Here is a 22,070-nt window from a genome sequence, read left to right as displayed (position 1 = left end):
CCCCCACAGCTTAAAAAAAAAAAAAAATTGACAAAGTTTTAGCTAAACCAAACCAATAATAAAACTCAAATTATTAAAATCAACAATGTGCAAACATTACTACTGATGTTTACAGGATTAAAAAAGGATATAAGAGAATACTATGAACAACTGTATGCCAACGAATTAGATAATCTAGATAAAATGGATAAATTCTAGAAACAAATTGCCAAAAATGACCCAAGAATAATTAGAAAATCTGAATAGGCCTACAACAGAGATAGAATTAGTAATCAAAAATCTGCAAGGGAAGCAGATATGGCTCAGCGATTGGATTTCCGCATTCCACACGGGAGGTATAAGGTTCAGTCCTCAATGCCTCCTGGAGAAGATAAGCTAGAGCAGCGAGCTAACACAACAAGATGACACAATAAAAGAGACACAGGGAAGTGAATGTGGTTCGAGTGATAAGGTCTCCACCTACCATATGGGAGGACCCAGTTTTGATCCCTGGGACTTCCTGGTGAAAAAGAAGAGAAAGCATGCCTGCACTGCAAGCCAGTGCTCACATGGTGAGCCAAGTGCCTGTGTGAGTGCCCAGGTGGTAAGTCAACTGCCTACATGAGTGCCCGCACGCTAAACAAAATGATGACGCAACAAAAGAGAGACAAAGGGGAGAGTCAAAATGAAGTACAGCAGAGACCAGGAACTGAGGTGGCACAATTGAGAGGGAACCTTTCTCCACATCATAAGTCGCCAGGATGGAATCCCTCTGAATCTTAGAGGAGAAAGATGAGAAGACAAAAAAAAAAAGAGAAATAGATAACAGACGATCACACAGTCAATGGACACAGACAGCAAAAACAGCAGGGTGGGGAAAAAGAATCAATCTTTGAAAAAAAAAAGAGAGACACACAAAAAGGAAAGACAATGAGACACAACAAACCAGGGAGCTGAGGTGGCTCAGGTGATTGAGTGCCTCTCTTCCACATGGGAGGTCTTGGGTTTTGTTCCCAGTGCCTCCTAAAGAGAAGATGAGCAGATAGAGAGCACACAGCAAATGAACACAGAGAGCAGTGACTGCAAACAATGGTGGAGGGTTGGAGGGGTGGGATAAATAAAGATTTTTTTTTTAAGCGTATATGTGTGTGTGTGTGTGTGCGCGCGCGCATAAATCTTCCAATAACAAAAATGTCCAGGACCAGATGGCTTTGCTGGTGAATCTATCAAACACTTAAAGATAAAATCAGTCCTTGTTATGTATATTTTGTAAGTTCACAATCTTTACTGTACACTTATTGTTTACATGTGTTCATGTATGAATTACATACTTCAGTAACAATTTAAATTTTAATTTTAAAAAATCAGTCTTATAACTCTGCAAAAAAAAAAATAGAGGGAATGCTTCCTAACTTGTTCTCTGATGCCCATATTATCTTTTTTTTTTTTAAGATTTATTTTTTATTTCTCTCCCCTTCCCCCCTCCCACCCCGGTTGTCTGTTCTCTGTGTCTATTTGCTGCGTCTTCTTTGTCCGCTTCTGTTGTCAGTAGCACAGGAATCTGTGTTTCTTTTTGTTGCATCATCTTGTGTCAGCTCTCCGTGTGTGCGGCGCCATTCCTGGGCAGGCTGCACTTTTTCTCGTGCTGGGCGGCTCTCCTTATGGGGCGCACTCCTTGCATGGGGCTCCCCTACGCGGGGGACACCCCTGCGTGGCATGGCACTCCTTGCGCGCATCAGCACTGCACATGGCCCAGCTCCACACAGGTCAAGGAGGCCCAGAGTTTGAACCACGGACCTCCCATGTGGTAGATGGACACCCTAACCACTGGGCCAAGTCCGCTTCCCCCATATTACCTTAATACCAAAGACAGCACAAGAAAGGAAACCTATAGGCCAGTATCCCTAACGAGTACACATAAAAAATCCTCAACAAAATGCTAGGAAACAATGCAGTAGCATATTAAAAGCATTACTATATATCATGACTAATTTCAATCCAAAGTATATACCCAGGAGAACTGAAATTAAAAAGTTGCACACAAATAGGGAGTGGGTGTAGCTCAGTGGTTGAACCCTACTGCCCATGTACAAAGTCCTGGGTTCAATTCCCGGTATCTCCTAAAAAGATTTTTAAAAAAAAGTTGTACACAAATATATATAGCAGCATTTTTCAGAACAGCCAAAAAGTAGGAACAACCAAAATGTCTATTAACTAACAAATGGATAAACAAGATATGGCACATCCATACAAAAGGATATTATTCAGCCATAATGAGGAATGATTTATTGATACATGCTACAACATGGAAACTTGAAAACATGTGGAAGAAATTATACAAAAGGTCAAATGCAGGATTCCATTTATATGAACTGCCCAGAATAGGCAAATCTATAGACACTGAAAGCAGATGAGTGGTTGCCAGGGGCTGGGAGAGAAGAAATGGGGCATGACTCTTTAGTAGGTATGGGGTTCCTTTTTTGGGTGATGAAAATGTTCTGTAATTAGAGAGTGGTGAGGTTGTACAATATTGAGAATGTGCTGAAAGTCACTGAATTATACACTTTAAAATAGTTTTAAGAAAACGAACTAATAAATACTTAAAATTTTTCTCAACTTTAATTTCTAATTTAGGAAATAACTAAGATAAAATTCACAAAAGCAAAAGCACTTTGGAGTCCTCAAAAACTAAGTAAGAGAGTAAAGCAGTCCTGAGACCAAAAAGTTTGAGAATCACGCTTTTCAACTCTTTGTCCTCTGTTTCAACCAATTCCTGAAGGGCATGAGATGGGACAGCCACAAGACCAAAGAACACACTCAGCACTGAGTTAGACATAACTTTATTGGGATTTAGGGACAGGAGGTTTCCAGTGGTGGCAGTCCAGAGAATGAAGGTAGTAGTCCGTAAAGAGGGGAGAAAATGAAAGACAATATAAAGGGTCTCAGAATAAAGACGTTTCATAACAGAGTTTCTGCTAGGGTCACATGAAGCGCATAAACGGGGTCTGGTGAGGAAGGAAGTGTACACCTTGGAGAAAATTACAGTCTACATACCATCTGTAAGTTCTTTTCCTCTGGGGAGGCTTGTTCAACTTTTTAACTTATGTCAAAATCACAGGCAGCTATGTGCTCCAGGCTTTGTTTCCTTTAAGGAATGGGAGCTGGGGTTCTGGGCTCCTACACCCTCCAAGAGCATCTAGTGTTTTGGATAGGATCAAATGTATTTCCCAGTACCAGATGGCAATTCATGGCAGAGTACAACAAGTGCCTTACAGAAGTGGTAGCAAAGTGTTGTGGGGATTTAAATGATAGAATTTTTTTAGCTGCAATGAAAATGACAGAAGCAGGGTTTGAGGTGGGTCTCTTGCATATGAATAGAACAGTGACAAGCATAGGAAACATGAGTAAGTTCATCCTTCAGGGGGAGGTTTCAGGTGAGTAGAGGGTGTAAGTGGTGGGAGAGAGGCTGAAAAACAGGGCTGCACTTTGAGGGCTTGAGCTCACAGCTGTGCCTTGTGGACTGTGTTTGGTAAGCAGTGGGGAGCCTGGAAGTGTTTTGAACAGAGTAATGACAAAATGAAGTGAAAATTACAAAATATTTATGAAAAGCAAATCAAAATTATCCTGAAAATGGATCAGACAGTGGTGTGCAAGCTGGAATGAGAGCATTTAGGAGGTCCAGTTGCAGAGGTCAAGAATGAGGGCTGGGAAGCAGATGTGACTCAACTGATAGAGCATCTACCTACCATATAGGAGGTCCAGGGTTCAAACTCAGGGCCTCCTGTGATGAGCTGGCCCATGAGCAGTTCTGCTGGGCTCAAGGAGTGCCATGCCACGCAGGAGTGTCCCCTGCATAAGGGAGCCCCACGTGTAAGGAGTGCACCCTGCAAGGGGAGCCACCCCATGCAAAAAAAGTGCAGCCTGCCCAGGAGTGGTGCCGTACACACAGAGAACTGACATAGCAAGATGATGCAACAAAACAGACACAGATTCCCAGTGCTGCCAAGAATGCAAGAAGACACAGAAGAACACACAGGGAATGGATACAAGAGAGCAGACAACGGGGGGGAAGGGGAGAGAAATAAATAAAATAAATCTTAAAAAAAAAAAAAAATGAGGGCTAGAAGCAGGGCGGGCCAGGGGCAGGAGAAAGATGGCCACTGGCCAAGCTGGCAGGTCTCACAGGGTAGCAAGACACTGGTAAGGTCTTTCTGGTTCAGGGCCTGGCCCCAGTTTTATGGACTTCCATTTTGTTAGCAGACTCAGTATGGTTCCAAGTCCCTGAAAACTCACCAGAAACAAGTGTTCATTCTTCATTGCCAATATACATGGGAGGATAACACTTCCTAGTATCAGAAATATTCATCTCATATACAGAGCATCCCCTTCCCAGAGTCAGGGAGGCCAAATCAACAAACATAATGTTACTTGGAGGGTGTATAGTTGGGCCAAGGGCATCAGAGGGTCTCAAGACGGTAGGTTCTAAAGTTAGACTGCCTGGGTTTACACAGGGCTCTTTACCTTTCCAGCTTTGTAACACTGCATGAGTTATCTGACCTCTCTACACTTCAGTTTTTCCGTTTGTAATGTGGAAACTGTAATAGTACACACCTCAGGAGTTTGCTATAAGGACTAAATGACTTATTAAATGCAGAGTGCTTAGAATGTATCCAGTACCTAATAAAGTTCCAAAGCTCTCATTTTATGGCAAGAGCTTGCATCTAGACCTTATTCCTGCCCGCTTTGAAGCCCCTTTGTCCAATTCAGTGTTTCAAACAGGTCAGGGCTGGATGAAAATTGAGAAAATTTGCTCTTTGAAAAAGCATTTTCTAATCTCTAGGCAGATCCTTTGCTTTGGGTTATACATTCTTCTTTCAGCCAGACTCAACACAGTTAGGTCTCTCTAAGCTTCAGTTACATTTTCATGCACTCAGGACTTAGTCAATTTGGCTAAACCTTGGCCATTAGATACAAATCATCTTTTAGGGTAAATTATTTGCTAATCTCATCTATTGAGCTGCTAATCTCATTCACTGAGTTGACTCCTATATTTTCACTGCCTCAAGGTATAGGGAAACCTTCTAGTTCCTTTAACCAAATGTTCCTTTAACCCAAGGTTTCTTAACCTTTTTTGTTCCATGGATCCCTGTGCCAGTCAGGTGAAAGTCACAGGCCCCTTCTCAGAATGTAGCTGCAGATAGTCTTATGACACTCAACATCGGTGATCAGAGAAAATAAGTTGATTTTTTTCAGTTTAAGCTTACAGACTCCCTGAAATCTTTCCACAGATCCCTGGTTAACCAAACTTAGACCAGGTCCTTCAAGATGGGTAATATGGAGACTCTTCAAGTGGTACAGGACCTCAGGGATTCCTCACTCCTCTGGGGATGGAATTATGGCCACTCTACCGGACTGGTCTCTGGGGGCACTGGGTTCCTACTTGTGGTGGTCAAGGAGGCCTGCAGGGCACTCTGCAGAACACCTTGATAGTCACCTTCTTTGAGAACGTTGAGGGAACAGATTTTGCTTGTCTGATGCCTCAGAGTTTCCTTAATGAGAGCAATCCTATTCTGAGTTCTGGAGGTGCTTTACTCTGCCTCTCATTACATAGGAGAAATCAATAAGACTGATCACATATGGTAAAAGGCAGGTAAAGAGAGGTGAAAGAATAAATGGGAGGCAGTAAAGATACAGCTCTCTTCTGAAAAGGGTGAGGGGGACAGAAAGGGCAGCAGAGGTCAGAAATGCTAACCCTGGGAAGTGGACTTGGCCCAGTGGATACTGGATAGTGGATAGTTCATTTACCACATGGGAGGTCCGTGGTTCACACCCCGGGCCTCCTTGACCCATGTGGAGCTGGCCCATGCGCGGTGCTGATGTGTGCAAGGAGTGCCCTGCATGCAGGGGTGTTGCCCGCGTAGGGGAGCCCCACACGCAATGAGTGCACCCTGTAAGGAGAGCCGCCCTGCGCGAAAACAAGTGCGGCCTGCCAAGAATGGCGCCGCACACACAGAGAGCTGACACAACAAGATGACACAACAAAAAGAAACACAGATTCCCGTGCCGCTGACAACAGAAGCGGACACAGTGAATAGACACAGAGAACAGACAACTAGGGCCGGGGAGGGGGGAAGGGGAGAGAAATAAATAAATTAAAAAATGCTAACCCTCAGCTCTGTCACACTGCCTTTTCTATTCATCCTCTAAGTCTGCTGTCTGTTCCACAGTAGGGAACAGCCAGTCTGAAGAGACCCTCCAGCAAATCCTCCATCACAAATCCTCCATCTCAGTCAGTGTGAAGGAAAGGGACAATCGTTGTAGTGCTTCCTTCAGATGGCACTGAACACCCCTCCCCCCTCAAAGGAACTAATGTTTTGAAGACATCTTGGGAAACAGATGTGGCTCAACCAATTGGGCTCCTGTCTACCATACGGGAGGCCCTGGGTTCAAGTCCCAGGGCCTCCTCATGAAGGCAAGCTGGCCCGCACCTGGCCCGCACCCGTGGAGAGCTGATAGCCCACGATTGCAGAGAGGTGACGGCCCGCGCACTCGGACAGCTGGCGCAGCAAGATGATGCAACAAAAGGAGACAAGCAAACACAGAAGAATGCACAGTGAATAGACAGAGAGCAGACAGCAAGCAAGGGCTGGGGGGGGGGCGCAGAATAATTAAAAAAAAAAAAGATGACACAAGAGACACAGAGGAGAGAAAATATGAAGACAAAGCAGAATAGGGAGTTGAGGTGGCACAAGAGAGTAATCGCCTCTCTCCTACTCTGGAAGGTCCCAGGATCGGTTCCCAGAGCCACTGAATGAGAATATAAAAAGACACAGAAGCATACAAGTGAACAGACACAGAGAGCAGACAATGGGGGGGTATAGGGAAGAGGGAGAAATAAATAAATCTTTTTTTTAAAAAAGGACTTATATCAAAGTGCATTTGTAAATTAATTTTTTCCACAAAATAACTAGAATTGATATACTGATTTGCTATATCAGCCAAAAGCAAAGACACCTGAACAAGATGTGCAGTGATATTCTGTGAAGCATTTTTGTAATGGGGCAAATTGGAAACAATCTAAATATTTAATCTATCATGAAGAGAATGGTTAAATTAGGATACAGTCATACTCTAATAAGAATATTAGCTAATATGTATGTGCATATGTTTGCCTATTTACAGAAAAAGACCTGGCACCATAAACACTAAATCACTGTTTATTCTGGGGGGGTGGACTGGAGTAATGATGCATGTGTCAGGGTGGGGGGAGGCAGTTCATGGTCCAATCTTCTTTTTTTAAAGATTTATTTATTTATTTCTCTCCCCTCCCCCCCAGTTGTCTGTTCTGTGTCCATTTTGCTGCGTCTTCTTTGTCCGCTTCAATTGTTGTCAGTGGCATGGGAATCTGTGTCTCTTTTTTGTTGCATCATCTTGTTGTGTCAGCACTCCGTGTGTGCGGCGCCATTCCTGGGCAGGCTGCACTTTCTTTCGCGCTGGGCGGCTCTCCTTATGGGGCACACTCCTTGCACATGGGGCTCCCCTACATGGAGGACACCCCTGTGTGGCAGGGCACTTCTTGCACGCTCAGCACTGCACATGGGCCAGCTCCACATGGGTCAAGGAGGCCCGGGGTTTGAACCGTGGACCTCCCCTCTGGTAGGCGGACACCCTATCCATTGGGCCAAGTCCGCTTCCCATGGTCCAATCTTTTACTTTTTATTAAAAATACTTCTGTTTGTTCAAATCAAGCCAATAAGGATTTTTAAAAAATTGTTTGTACACTATGTGATTATACCAAGTACCATTGACTGTACACTTTGGATGAACTGTATTCATTATTAATATGTACCAAAAAAATTGCATTCTTTTTTTTAAAAAGTTTGTGCAGCTCTGTTGCAGGCCAATGTTCAGTTTCCTTTAGGCTTTTGGAAATGAAAGAAATAGTTTGCTGGGAAGCGGATTTGGCTCAACGGATAGAGCATTCGCCTCTTATATGGGAGGACCACAGTTCAAAGCCAGGGCCTCCTGACCCATGTGATGAGCTGGCCCATGGGCAGTGCTGATGCGCACAAGGAGTGCCGTGCCACGCAGGAGTGTCCTCTGCGTAGGGGAACCCCACACGTAGGAGTGTGCCCCATAAAGAGAGCCGCCCAGCATGAAAAAAGTGCAGCCTGCCCAGGAGTGGCGCCGCACACACAGTGAGCTGACACAAGATGATGATGCAACAAAGACACAGATTCCTGGTGCTGCTGACAAGAATACAAGTGGACACAGAAGAACACATAGCAAATGGACACAGAGAGCAGACAACTGGGGGGTGGGGAGGGAAGGGGAGAGAAATAAAAAATAAATACTAAAAAATAGCTCACTGTCTGCCATCCTGCCCCAGGCAATCAGGGCTGGGCACCACTGCCTTGGAGGACATTTTGTTTTCTTAGGGAGTTGGAAACCTAAAGGGTTCTCGAACCCCAGCTCTCCAAAGGAGTCTCAATTGAAGCCATGGTATACTTCTCTCAATTTTTTGCCTTTTTTTTTTAAGATTTTATTTATTTCTCTCCCCTTCCTCCCTATTTTCTGCTGTGTTCATTGGCTGTGTGTTCTGTGTCTGCTTGCATTATCTGGTGGCACTGGGAAACTGCATCTCTTTTTTGCTGCATCATCTTACTGAGTCAGCTCTCCATGTGTGTGGTGCCACTTTCGGGCAGGCTGCGCTTTTTTCACACGGGGCAGCTCTCCTTGTGGGGCGCACTCCTTGTGCCTGGGGCATCCCTACGCAGGGGCACCCTGTGTGGCACAGCACTCCTTGGACGCGACAACACTGCACGTGGGCCAGCTTACCACACAGGTCAGGGGGCCCTGGGTATCAAACCCTGGACCCTCCATATGGTAGGTGGATGCTTTATCAGTTGAGCCACATCTGCTTCCTAATTTTTGGCCATTTAAAATGAAGGTTTTCCTTGGTACCTAACTTTCTCATTCCTAACACTGTATCTTCACACACTGCTCCTTTCCCTTTCTCTCCTTATCTTGGTCACTTTCCCCAAAATTCTATCACAAACTCACCTCCTCTAGAAAGCATGAACTAACTGTGCCTTCCCTATTAAGGTTCTACCTTAAAGCTCCTGATGCACTTCTCTTGGTTTGCAACCCCATTTATTTGCATTTCTTGTTACTTTATATTCTTACATTTTTTCTTTTTTTGTCTACTATTGTCTATAGCTTACAAACATTAAGGAGACATCCATATCTTTTTTATTATTAACCTAGTCTGGTCTATTTAAATGATTAAATGCTGAATGCCATCATAAATACCAGAAAGTACTATTTCGAGATTTTTGAAGTTCATTTCCAGCTGCTACTAATTACAATGGGAGAACGTACCTTTACATACCAGATAGATCTGGCAGTTACCACCTTAACCAAGCAATCAAACTCAGCATAACTAATAGTGGGACATTCTGACCAGAATATGGCTTTGGTGTGATGTAAAGTCATCTATTAATATTTTTTGCAAAAACATGTAACTGGAATCTAATCAAGCTTCTAGCTCTAACTTCCAATTTATAGGAAATATAGGCTTACAGCACTGTCCAATAGAACTTTCTGTAATAATATAAATGTTCTGCATCTGTATTGTCTAATACAGTAATCACCAACCTGCTGAAATTTTAATTTTATTTAACTTAAATTTGAATTTAAATAGCTACAAGTGGCTACTGTACTGGACGGCATAGAAGAGCAACAAGTTAAACACTACCAGGAAGCAATTAAACAATAGGGCATTCTATAAGGTAATTGGCTTGGTTTAATAAGAAAGTCAATTTTATTAAAAGAGAAAAAAAAGTGAGAAGGAATGTTCTATTTTTAAAGAAACTTAAAGAGACCTAACATCCAAATGCAATACATGAAACCTGACTGGTTCTTAGACCAAAAAAAAATAAATTTGAGAGAATTTGAATATGGACTGTATAATATATATTATAGAGTTATTAATTTTTTAGGTGTAATAATTATTTACAATTACACAGGAGAGTGCCCTTGTTTTGAGGAGTTGTCTGCTGGTGTACATAGGGAATGAAGTGTCATGATGTCTGCAATTTATTAGCAAACAGTTCAGGAAAAAAGCCTGTATGTGTATATAGATGTATGTATACCAACATATAAATATACGTACAGAGGCGTGTTGGGGGTTAAGAGTGAGAAGGGAGAGAGGGTGGGAAAAAAAAGACAGATAGGTAAAATGTTAGCAATTGTTGAATCTAAGCTGAGAGTATACTGGTGTTCACTGTACTATTCTTTCAACTTTTCTATAGGTTTGAAAACTTCCCCCAAAAAAAAAGTTGGAAAAAAAACAACACCATAGGGAAGCAGACTTGGCCCAGTGGTTAGGGCGTCCGCCTACCACATGGGAGGTCCGCAGTTCAAACCCCAGGCCTCCTGACCCGTGTGGAGCTAGCCCACATGCAGGGCTGATGCGCGCAAGAAATGCCATGCCACACAGAGGTGTCCCCTGCGTAGGGGAGCCCCACGCGCAAGGAGTAACCCCCGTAAAGAGAGCCGCCCAGCACGAAAAAAGTGCAGCCTGCCCAGGAATGGCACCACACACACAGAGAGCTGACACAGCAAGAAGACGTGACAAAACGAGACAGATTCTGGGTGCTGTTGACAAGAATACAAGCGGACACAGATGATCACACAGTGAATGCACACAGAAAGCAGACAACTGGGGGGGAGGGGAGGGAAGAGAAATAAAGAAAAAATAAAAAAATTTTAAAAATAAAGCTAATTTCTAGTTAAAAAAAAAGAAAACAACACTATAAAACTAAGCAATATTTACTGTTTCTGAATTTTTCCATTAATCTATTTGCTATTTGTTCATTTTGTATGGGCTAATGCCTGTTTATAGGTAAATGGTGCTAAGCACCAATTACAGGAGAAAAATTTAAAGTTAAGTCAAAGGCCTTCATTTTTTCTGTAAGTCGATCTAACACCATGATTATTTGATCCTAACAGAAGAATGCCTTGAAACAATCTTCCCAGAAATGAGGCTCATCTAAATTAGGGTAGAGCCCATGTGTTTCTGTTCTCTTCAACAGTAGCCAGGGCCCTGCCTTGTTCTAGCCTAAGTAGACCATGGAACTTGGTTTCTCAGAGTGATCTCCCATACTCTCCTTTGATTCTGCAGATGGAGCAACAGGTAACCCTACAACCACACCAGAGGGAATCACAAGCATAAGCTTCTATTCTCTCCTGTGTCAGAGCTGGATGCCCAACTGCTACAGTCACAGTGATAGAATAGTTTCCTACCTGCCTTAGGACCTAGCATTACTCTGGAGACATGGTTCTCCAAGAGCAAGCCCAGATTCAATCTACTTCTAATATTCCATACGGGCAGGTTGGTGCTTCTACCACCTACTTTTAGTATAAGCATTATAGATCATTCTCTGGGAGGATCCACTCAGATCCCCCTCCTTACACATATGGACTTTGATATTCTTTCTCCATCTTTGCCCAAAGGAAAGCAAGTATGATCCTGAGACATAATAGCATCACTTTACTCAGAAGATGATCAAATACTATCCAAGGCTGATGCTCATAAATAGTTATGCATAAAATTATATAAACCCACTACATTTTCCAGAAGAGGTCCAGTCTGTAAAAAAGGAAGAGAAACCTGGAGAGTGCCCAAATGATTGCAGTATTTTAAGCAAGTATCCCCATACTCCCTTGTAGTGGTGGGGGCCCCGAGTGGTCCTTTTATCAGGAAGGGAAGGAGGCACTGGCTCTGAGGAAGGCATGCTTCCTGGCTCAGTGGTAGGCCTTGTTGAACTCCTGGAGGGCCCAGCGCTTGTTCTCGGTTGCCTGTTTGAGCTGGGTATACTCTTTTACCAGTCTGTCAAACTCCTCCCCGAGGACCTCATAAGTGTTTAGGACCTGTCGGGACTTCTCCATGTCCTGTTCTTGCAGGCGAATGGCCCCCTCCAAACGGTCCCTAAGAACCCAGGTGCAGAAAGAACAATATAAGGATATGGCTCCTCAGAAAGTAGATGAGAATGAGAACATGTTAAAATGAATGTGTCTGGAGAACATGGGAACCAGCTCTGAATAGCTGTACTTGGCTTTTGGGAGATCTCACCTAATGAGACGATGAACTTCCACTTTCTCAGCAGTGTAAGTATCAGACAAAATCTTTAGTTCCTCCATCCTAACAGAGGGAAGAAAGAAATTTCCAGCTGAAGATCCCTGACAGCAGCAGAGCAAGGAATGTGATACAATACCTGTCCATGGTCAAGGTGTGGGCTAAGCAGTGACAGGATAAACAAGGTCACTCTGAAATGTAATTTATCTCATAGTAAAATACCTATTTCAGCAGGTTTTATACTAAATGACTTATGAAGAAATCTTTTGGGCAACCCAAAGGCTAATACTGCTGTGTGACATTTACTGAATAACCACAAGGTACCAGCCATAGTGAAAAGATAAAATCCAGGGGTTGAGGAGTTTGGTGGTATGTGAGAAAGAATCCCTTAGATCCATAGGGGTCAGAGCTCACCTCAGCTTAAGGATCATAGCACTACACTTGATCTCCAGGTACTGGGCATTGATATGGTCTAGCTCAGACTGAGTCTTCAGCCGGTGCTCCTGAAGAAGCCTCTGCAGCAATGCAAGGCATCGGAGAAGCACCTGAGCCCCCAAAGGGCAGGAGAAAGGATATAAACAAAAGACAGGAGAAGGGGGGCAGATCAGAAATACTTGGCCTCTCCAAAGTGCCCCATGGGTCCGAGTAAAAGAGAGGGGAGGCTGTCCCACTGCTGACATACCTGGGAGTAGGTGGCACTCTGTTTCTCCAGCAGCACCATCTGCTCCTTCTGCTGGTTCTTGGTGTCTTGACACTGTTGCTTCTCACCCACCAGGATCTCTGCCAATTTCCATACCTTTGCAGCTTTCAGGATTTCATTGTCTGAATCTGAGCAGAGACAACAGATTGGACAGGAAAATTCTATTGCTACTGCCCTTGTAAGACCATTTTTCAGTGCCCCTCTCCTTCATCTAGCCCTACAAACTCTAGGTTTTCCCAGTCCTCTTAAAAATATTCCCGTTTTCATAATTAAATTCTTTTCACTTACCTTTAATTCCTGATTTGGCCCTTAATTCTTAAGTCATAGAAATAAAGATAAGGGGGACACACTTATGAGCCTGAACTTCCTTCCATGTGCCATTCTGATCTCCCTAAGAAGAGAGAACTAGTCCTTCCCTGCAGTAGGATACTCCTGCTCAGAACCTTGTTGAAGGAATCCTTACGAAATTCCTTACTTTTATTTTACCCACAAGGAGTTAAACAAATAAGCATTCCCAATGCTTCCCAGCTTCTGTTCCAAATCTAAAGTTCAAACACAGTATTCTCAAAATAGCAGGCTGGGACCCCTGAAAGCCAGCTGTGAGCAGGACACAGGGAGCCAGCACTCACCTGAATTGGGATCATGGTAGCAGAGCAGAGTGAAACACTTCTTCTTGAGCTGTTCCTCTACTTCTAGCTGAAGCCGAGCTCTCATCCACACAAAATCCTACAGTCACAGAAGTAAAAAGAGACAAAAATAAAAATAGACTTTCAGAACTAAGAGGATCCAGCTAATGAATACATGACAATGACCACCTCAATAATAACCAAAGATAATGCACAGGGAGACATCAGGGAGATTCATTTTTAGCTTCTCAAATTAGCAATGATGGAAATGACCATTAAGTGTATGCAGCTCAGTGGTTGAGCTCATATACGTCACATGTACAAGGTCCCAGGTTCAATTCCTAGTGGTTGAAGTGGTTGAGTGCCTGCTTCCCATGTATGAGGTCCCGGGTTCAATCCCGGTACTTTCTAAAAATAAATAAATGAATAGACTGTTAAGATGTTATGTTTTTTGTTGTTTCTTTTTCCTCTCTCCTCTCCCTAATTGTCAGTTCTCTGTGTCTATTTGCTGCGTGTTCTTCTTTGTCCGCTTCTGTTGTTGTCAGCGCACAGGAATCTGTGTTTCTTTTTGTTGTGTCATCTTGTTGTATCAGCTCTCCGTGTGTGTGTGGCGCCATTCCTAGGCAGGCTGAACTTTCTTTCACGCTGGGCGGCTCTCCTTACAGGGTGTACTCCTTGCACATGGGGGTCCCCTACCTGGGAACACCCCTGCGTGGCAGGGCATTCCTTGCGCGCATCAGCACTGCCCGTGGGCCAGCTCCACAGGGGTCAAGGAGGCCCGGGGTTTGAACCACGGACCTCCCAGGTGGTAGTGGTAGATGGACGCCCTAACCACTGGGCCAAGTCCGCTTCCCTTAAGATGTTATGTTGATGAAAGCATGGGAAGTTAAAGGCCCTGAAAACACCATTCTGGAGAGGAGTTTGGCAATATGTATTAATATGTTGTTATATATATAACCACTGACCCAGTGACCCTACTTCTAGCACTACATGAACTAGCGTGTTCATATCAGTGTGGTTTCTAACAGCAAAAATTTGGAAATAACTTTAATGAACATCAATAAGCTTAGGCAATTATATACACCCATATAATGGAATCCTTGTAGGGACTGAAACTGATGATACAAAAACACCAGGCACTGGTGTGTCTGGACACTGTGTGAAGAGTTCTTTAGGAGGTACCATCTCATTTACATTTATTTATTGACTTAAAAAAAATATGAAATATGAAGTGAAAACAGATGATATTCTCTATACAAATGTGAAGGGTATAATACCATTTATGTCAAGCTGTATATAACACTAACTCTATTTAGTTCTAGAAGTAAGATTTGAACTTTTACTTTCTTCTGTGAAATGTTATCCTTATCTATTCAAGTTTGACCACCGTGAATGTTTATCATTCTTCCAAAAGCAATGAATAAAGATATGGGAAAAATAAGTGGTTAGGGGGAAACGGACTTTGGCCCAGTGGTTAGGGCGTCCGTCTACCATATGGGAGGTCCGCGGTTCAAACCCCGGGCCTCCTTGACCCGTGTGGAGCTGGCCATGCGCAGTGCTGATGCGCGCAAGGAGTGCCGTGCCACGCAAGGGTGTCCCCCGCGTGGGGCAGCCCCACGCGCAAGGAGTGCGCCCGTGAGGAAAGTCGCCCAGGGCGAAAAGAAAGAGCAGCCTGCCGAGGAATGGCGCCGCCCACACTTCCCGTGCCGCTGACGACAACAGAAGCGGACAAAGCAACAAGACGCAGCAAATAGACACCAAGAACAGACAACCAGGGGAGGGGGGGGAATTAAATAAATAAATAAATCTTTAAAAAAAAATAAAAATAAAAAAATAAGTGGTTAGGGCGTCCGTCTACCACATGGGAGGTCCGCGGTTCAAACCCCGGGCCTCCTTGACCTGTGTGGAGCTGGCCCATGCGCAGTGCTGATGCGCCAAGGAGTGCCCTGCCACGCAGGGGTGTCCCCCACGTAGGGGAGCCCCACCTGCAAGGAGTGGGCCCGTAAGGAGAGCCGCCCAGTGTGAAAGAAAGTGTAGCCTGCTGAGGAATGGCGCCGCCCACACTTCCCATGCCGCTGACAACAACAGAAGCGGACAAAGAAACAAGACACAGCAAAAAGACACAGAAAAAACAATCAACCGGGGGAGGGGAGGGGAATTAAATAAATAGAAATAAATCTTAAAAAAAAAAAAAAAGATATAGGAAAAATTAAGCCATTCACTTCTTTGGTCCCAATATCTGCCCTCCCCTAACCTCTGAGGGTGGCATGAGCTCCAGCAGATCTGCTTTCTGGAGCCTAAGCAGTGGAGGCATCTCTCTCTCCTGGCTGGGGCCTACGAGCCGCGTCAGTTCAGTCACAAGTAGCCGTTGTTCAAGGGTCTCATGAAACTAAGAGAGAAAATTTTTTAAAAAACCGAAAAGGGGTTACTATAAAACTTCTCCCACTCCACCTCTTCCACCCTCACAAAACATTTCTTCATACATTTTCAAAGTCCTCAAACATGTCATCCCCTTCAGGTAAGTTCTCAGCTATGAGCACCGCCTCTTCAATATTTTTTTTCAAATCTCTGACAATATGCTCACTCCCTCCATAACCAGTTTTTGATAACCCATTACTTAAATCTCCATTTCAAGGGAACAGATACAGCTCAAGTGGTTCCCATGTACAAGGTCCAGGGTTCAATCCCTAATACCACCTGAAAACAAACAAATGAAAAAAACCAACTCTCATTGGGAGTGGATATAGCTCAGTGGTTAAGTGCTTGCTCCTCATATATGAAGTCCAGGTTCAATCCACCGTACCTCCTAAAAAATATCTCCATTTCCCCCAACTCACATCATCAGACAAAGTCACAGTTGGTTACCAACCCCTACCTCATCTCTTCTGCCTCTCCCTTTTTTTTTTTTAACATATTTTTAGAGATGTTTTAGGTTTACAAAAAATACAGAAATTGCAGAAAATACAGAGTTCCCATATAACCTCCCCATTAACATTTCCCATTACTGTGGTACCTTTGTTACAAGTGATAAAAGAACATATTACAATTGTACTATTAACTATAGTCCATAGTTTATATGACTTTTTTGTGCTGCACAGTCCTATGGGTCTTTAAAATTGCTTTTACTCTAGTAATATGTATACAACCACCTACAATTTCCCCTTTTAACCACATTCAAATATATAATTCAGTGGTGTTAATTACATCCACCATGCGGTGCTACTATCACTACTATCCACCACCAAAACTCTTCGATTACCCCAAACAGAAATTCTTGTACCAACTAAACATTAATACCCCATTTCCTACTTCCACCTTGGCCTCTGGTAACCTGTATTCTAGTTTCTGACTCTATGAATTTTCTTATTCAAATTATTTCATATCAGTGAGATCATACGGTATTTTCCGTTTGTCTCTGTCTTATTTCATTCAACACGTCTTCAAGATTCAGCCATGTTGTCACATGTGTTCAGAACTTCTTTCCTTTTTACATTCTGCCTCACCTTTTTATCCTCAGAAGTTAAATCTGTATCTTGTGTCTTCACATAGTAGTCCACAAGCAGCTCCTGGATGACCCTCTGTAAAATCTCAGACCTCAACCATACTGTTTTATGCAGTCGAACTTCCTTCCAGACCTAGAAAAGCAAAATAATCCCTGATAGAAATCTCGATTTCTTGAGAGCATTTGTGCTTCCTCCTATCCATCCCTTCTTCCAGGGCCCTTACCTGAGCCTGCTCCTTTGCCAAGGTGAGGCTTAAGCCACTCTCGTCCACATGCTGTAAGAGACTCAGCAGCAGCTTGCTGAAGTATGGGTTCTGTAACAGGTCCTCTTCATTCAGGTTACAAGGAGGAAGCTGTTTGTTGCACACTTAACAGCACATCCCCCACAGTGACAAAAAGCAAAGGAGGGTTGGGCTCTTATTTTATAAAATGGAGAAGAACATTTAACACATACTCATCACCAAAAAAACTAAGTGTTTGGCTTGGAAGATTCTAAATTTAATGAAATTTTTTAATTCACAAATAAACAGAGGAAATAGTCAAAGTAACAAATATTTATGTTACATACAAGGATATTAACTAGGAATTACACAATGACTCTCTAATAAAACTGAGATCTCAGAAAATAGAAATGTAGTTGGAAAGTTTTAGATAAATGGAATCAGGAATAAGGGACCCTTTGGAACAAGTGCAAACAATAATGTAAACTATAATCTATGGTAAGTAGCAATACTTCAGTATGTGTTCAGCAATTGTTGCGAATGTACCACACTAATGAAAGATATTGTTATTGGGGGGAAGTGTGGGGGAGAGGGGATGGGTTATATGGTAATCCCCTATATTTTTGATGTAACATTTATGTAATCTAAAGCTTCTTTAAAAATTAAAAAAAAAAATAAGGAACTCTTAAGGAGGGATTACTATAATACCCAAAATAGCTCATTCACATAATAACAGGAGTTTTTAAGGAAAAAAAAAATGAAATGTAAAGTTTCAACCTCAGATGTGATTCCTATTCACAGAAGCAAGACTGAGAAAAGGTGTACTGTTAGAGTAAGCAAAAATTAACTAACCAAATTCTCATTATTATAAATATAGTTGAGTAACCCATGTGGATGCAACAAAATGCAGTTCATGCATTAGGAAAAAGGTGAACAAAATTGGGATCCTTTGGTTATTCTTTATGCCCAAGGGACTTTCTTTCCATCTCTTTTCCTACATGCTCTCTGCCAGGGTCGGTCTTCTGTTCTACTCACACTTACCAAACACTCAGATTTCCATCATAACCAAAATCCTTATGGAGGAGAAAAAGTCTTTTTTTTTCCCTGAGGAAGTGATGGATTCAATATGGAAATAATCAGAATACAGAAGATTCTTGATGGGGTCAAGATACAGAAAGGATTTGCAATACAGAAAGAATACAAAATATGTAAGGAATCTGAGATTTCTGAGAATAATATATGAAAAGATTCAAGACAGGTAAAAAGGAAGTCTTCAAAGAATTTTCTGGTCACCCTTATCTTTAACATATGCTTGCTAATGCACCAGGGGAGCATCTTGAGTTTTCAGTTCACTACAAAAGCAGATACTGAATAGATGCAGGTTGGTACAATTTGTTTTCTAATAAGAGTGTATTGAAGAATCTTCACAGGGAAGTGGATGCGGATAAAGCAATTGAGCTCCAGCTCACCAAGCAGGAGGCCCCAGGTTCGGTTCCCGAGCACACAACAAACGAACACACAATGAGCAGACAGTGAGCTCAAACGAGAGAGTGGGGAGAAATAAAAAGAATAAAAATAAATCTTTAAAAAATAAAAATAAAAAAGAATCTTCACGTTATTCTAGTTTCTCCAGAACCGTAGGATTCTGTGAGAGGAAACGATACTGGTGAACACTAGAAATCTTTTTATTACAGAAGGCAAGAACCTAGACAAGGTCTCTCTCTGGATAAGTCATCAAATCACTAGCTTGCAAACGACTATCCTTACCCTGTTGGAGTATTTCCATGCCTTCTCCAGGTGAGCAGAAATCCCCAGATGCCATTTGAATTTTCTTGGGATTCTTATCTATGGAATGGAGTGAAAGAAAACAAAAGGATGAATCAACTGGCTGGCTGTTCCAAAGGAAACTACAGTGAATTTGAATCTCCGTGGTCTACCAGCTGGAGAGCAACCTCAGTGGCTATCTCATACATCTTGGGTCCCAAGCTCTTATACAAGTTTTATGGACAAACAGACTTACAAGTAGCAAATCATTTGCATTCTTTTTTTTTTCTAAGCACATAAATGTTTCCAATTGTTCCAAGCTGTCAAAAAGAGCACCTTAGGAAATGCAACGCTCCAATTCACTAGAGTCTAAGCAGGAAAACTCCACATACACAGACACATACATTATATCTAAGTTAAAACTGAACTGCTATTTTCCAATTATGAGTGGACTGAGGAAAGTGTGCTTTCCTCAAATAAATCAAAAAATCAAAGTGTGCTTTTTTCCCTGCAAATAACTCAGCTAAACTCAAATTCCACAATAGTTTTTTGTGCTTCTTTAACTTGTCCTTTCATCTAAGGTCTGTTGATAGTTTTTGATCATTAACTCTAGAAGCATTCACCAGGAGAGACAAATCATTCTACACTTAAACAACTGGTTTTCACCTAACAGCATTAGTAAAGAGCACCTGGAGGAAAGAGCATGACAAGAAGATTGACAGTGAGGTCAGCGCACCCAGAGTAACTCAAAGATGTAGTCAGTGTGGCTGAAGTTGGGATGGGTGCCAGAACATGGAGTACATTGTAACGAACATCAACACAGACAGGCAGTAAAGATAGGCACAGTCTGGACTCAAGAGACAAAAATTTTTCCTTCGAGGTTATTTTCTATTTTTTTGCTCCACCTTTCTTCAAGGTATCAAACTCCAAAGGACAGCTGAACCTCCCAAAGCGAACAGACATTGAAGGTTATTATGATTTAACACTTCACATACACAAAACATTTGGTTTACTCCCTCTTTTTATGAGTAACATCAAAGTAACTACTCATTTGTTTTGTAACATGGTCTAGAGGGGAACGCAGTTGAGGAGTCAGAATGCTGGACTTAATTTGCAGCTCGGTCATTGCTTCTGTGTTTATTTAAGGGAAATGCTTTAATGTGCCAAACTTTTTTCCACCTGCAAAACTGAGATAACGATTCCTGCCTTGGAGAGACATTAAGAATTAATAACACCATCGACTTGTCAACAAAAGCCACTACTTTGTTAAGCAAGGCGTTTTAACAATTGTTTTTCATTGATCTAAGCCTGCAAACAAAGTTTTGCTGGCAAATCTCGCACAGGGAAATGAGGACCTACCCCAAATTTTAAAATGTCAGCTTTTCTTCCCGCCTAGGGGACGTGCCCACCTCCGTTTTTTAGGGTGCTTTTCTTTACCTTTTTAAAAGTTACAGGGTGTGAAGAGTGGCGGCAATCAGGCTCGATTCTCCACCTTCTGCACCCAGACGTGTTAAAACGTTGCTATAGGGACTCAAGCATTTAAATTTTCTGACTCAGGCGTCGTTTAAATTCTTAGAGCTGTCTTTACACGCTGCACTGAACGTTAAATTGATTTTACAGGTATTTTCACAAGATGTGACCCTTACAGGGCCCGAGATGAATCAAAATGCGGAGCGGGCTCTCCGGCGCCAACTTCCCTTCTGTCTGGACAGCCAAGGATTCCCAAGGGCGAGGGCGGTATCCGCAGCCGGAGTCCGGGGGTTGGCCGGATTGACCCTCCCAGCGCTCTTCCTCCCCGTAGCGCTGCCACCGACCCTCTGAAGCAAACCTGGGCACCAAGTGGCAGCTGAAGTTCCAGAGGCAGTGCCGAGGAGGTTGGGGCGGGTCGGCCCGTGGCATCAACACCCGGGACCGCGCCGAAGCTCCGGAACCTCTCACTCGGACCCGGCGCAGGAGCAGGGGGAAATGAGGCCAGGCCGTACCGCCGGGGAAGGCCTGGCTTGGGGAAGAGGCCGGAAGAGCCCGAGAGGTCGCGTGGGATGGGCGGGGCCAGCCCCTAGAGGCGGCAACGAAAGGTCCCGCCCCTCACCGGCCTAGTGCGTAAGGTCCCCAACCGTCTGCGTTCGGGTAGTCGGAACCCCGGCTGGGAAACGTGACGGTCTCAGGATGCCTACTTTACCCTTTCTCTTGAGGACCTCTCTTCAATTAAGGACCAATGTTAAGAAAATGGTAGTAATCTTTGCTAGCATTTATTGAAGGCCTGCCATGAGTCAGGACCAATGCCTAGCGTTTTGCTTGCCTTCCTTCACCTCATTCAGTTCTCACCATGTCCTACTGGGAAGTCATTATCATACTCATTTTACAAAGTGCGGAGGGGAAAACTGAGGAGCAAAGCGGTTAAGTGACTGAAGGTCACGGATGGCGGATTTAAATGAGCTGGTAATACTGTTCAGAGCTTGTCTGACCCGTCTGGGTGAGGAGCACCGTTAATGGACCTCTGGCCCTGCCCCAATGACCCCCTGAGTGTCTGCATGGGCTTGACTCTTAGGTGCTGCCAGCCCTGCCCGGCCTTGCTGGAGCTGCCCCCCAGGTCTGCTTCCTCTTGTCCTCCCCCCCCTCCCCCGCGGGCTCCTCTGCCTCCCCCCAGGTTTGCTTCGTCTTGTCCTCCCCCCCTCCCCCCCTCCCCCGCGGGCTCCTCTGCCTTCCCTTTTATTGCTAATCATTCACCTAGTCTTTCAATCTTAAATCCACCTACAGCCCTTATTTTACAAGTTGATTGGAATCTAGTCAAAAGGTCAATTATTTTGAAAAAATCAAGAATATTTAGGGAAGCAGATAGAGTTCAAGTATTTGAGTGCTTGCTACCCATGTATGAAAGAGGTCCTGGGTTCGATTCCCGGTACCTCGGAAAAACACTCATTGGGGAGCGGATGTAGCTCAGTGGTTGAGGGCCTGCTTCCCATGCTCAAGGTCCTGGGTTCAATCCCAGGTATCTCCTAAAATAAAAAAATTAACAATAATAATGCTAAATTAACTGCACTAAGAGTATCAAATCTCATGCATCAAAGAAGAAGCAGATAATCTGGGGTGGTGGGGAAGTAATCTCAGGGGTAGGTATACTGGGAAGTGAAGAAATTCA

At 43.4% G+C, this 22,070-nt stretch overlaps 1 protein-coding gene across 3 annotated transcripts; it reads right to left on the bottom strand.

The window, feature by feature from the left end:
• Positions 1 to 2,803: 2,803 nt before the first annotated feature.
• HAUS4 (HAUS augmin like complex subunit 4) lies at positions 2,804 to 20,955 on the bottom strand. Of its 3 annotated transcripts, XR_011648391.1 has the most exons (11): positions 20,369 to 20,955; positions 18,935 to 19,012; positions 17,171 to 17,313; positions 16,948 to 17,079; positions 15,699 to 15,833; positions 13,448 to 13,544; positions 12,801 to 12,946; positions 12,533 to 12,663; positions 12,116 to 12,184; positions 8,711 to 11,971; positions 2,804 to 3,900 (listed from the first exon to the last, which is right to left on the bottom strand). XR_011648391.1 is itself a non-coding variant. In XM_071214023.1 (10 exons), the coding sequence occupies exons 1-10, from the start codon at positions 20,828 to 20,830 to the stop codon at positions 11,788 to 11,790; spliced, it is 1,368 nt and encodes a 455-aa protein (XP_071070124.1). In that variant the 5' UTR covers positions 20,831 to 20,923; the 3' UTR covers positions 11,511 to 11,787. The 3 variants fall into 3 exon arrangements, 2 of the variants coding, with proteins under 2 accessions (XP_071070124.1, XP_023439268.1); XM_071214023.1 differs by lacking the exon at positions 2,804 to 3,900 and having other exon boundaries at positions 11,511 to 11,971; positions 20,578 to 20,923; XM_023583500.3 differs by lacking the exon at positions 2,804 to 3,900 and having other exon boundaries at positions 11,511 to 11,971; positions 20,760 to 20,867.
• Positions 20,956 to 22,070: the final 1,115 nt, after the last annotated feature.

Source organism: Dasypus novemcinctus, chromosome 3 (genome assembly GCF_030445035.2).
Source record: "Dasypus novemcinctus isolate mDasNov1 chromosome 3, mDasNov1.1.hap2, whole genome shotgun sequence".
Classification (NCBI taxonomy): Eukaryota; Metazoa; Chordata; class Mammalia; order Cingulata; family Dasypodidae; genus Dasypus; species Dasypus novemcinctus.
This window is presented reverse-complemented; position numbering and strand designations above follow the sequence as displayed.

What these genes read in the sequence shown, in the direction of transcription:
- HAUS4 (XM_071214023.1), bottom strand. Translation starts at nt 20,830, where the DNA reads ATGCCACGGGCCGACCCGCCCCAACCTCCTCGGCACTGCCTCTGGAAC. An exon ending in AGAGTGCCACCTACTCCCAG is followed by an intron (nt 12,664 to 12,800) that starts GTATGTCAGCAG and finishes TTGGGGGCTCAG; the next exon opens with GTGCTTCTCCGATGCCTTGC. An exon ending in GAAGTTCATCGTCTCATTAG is followed by an intron (nt 11,972 to 12,115) that starts GTGAGATCTCCC and finishes CTGGGTTCTTAG; the next exon opens with GGACCGTTTGGAGGGGGCCA.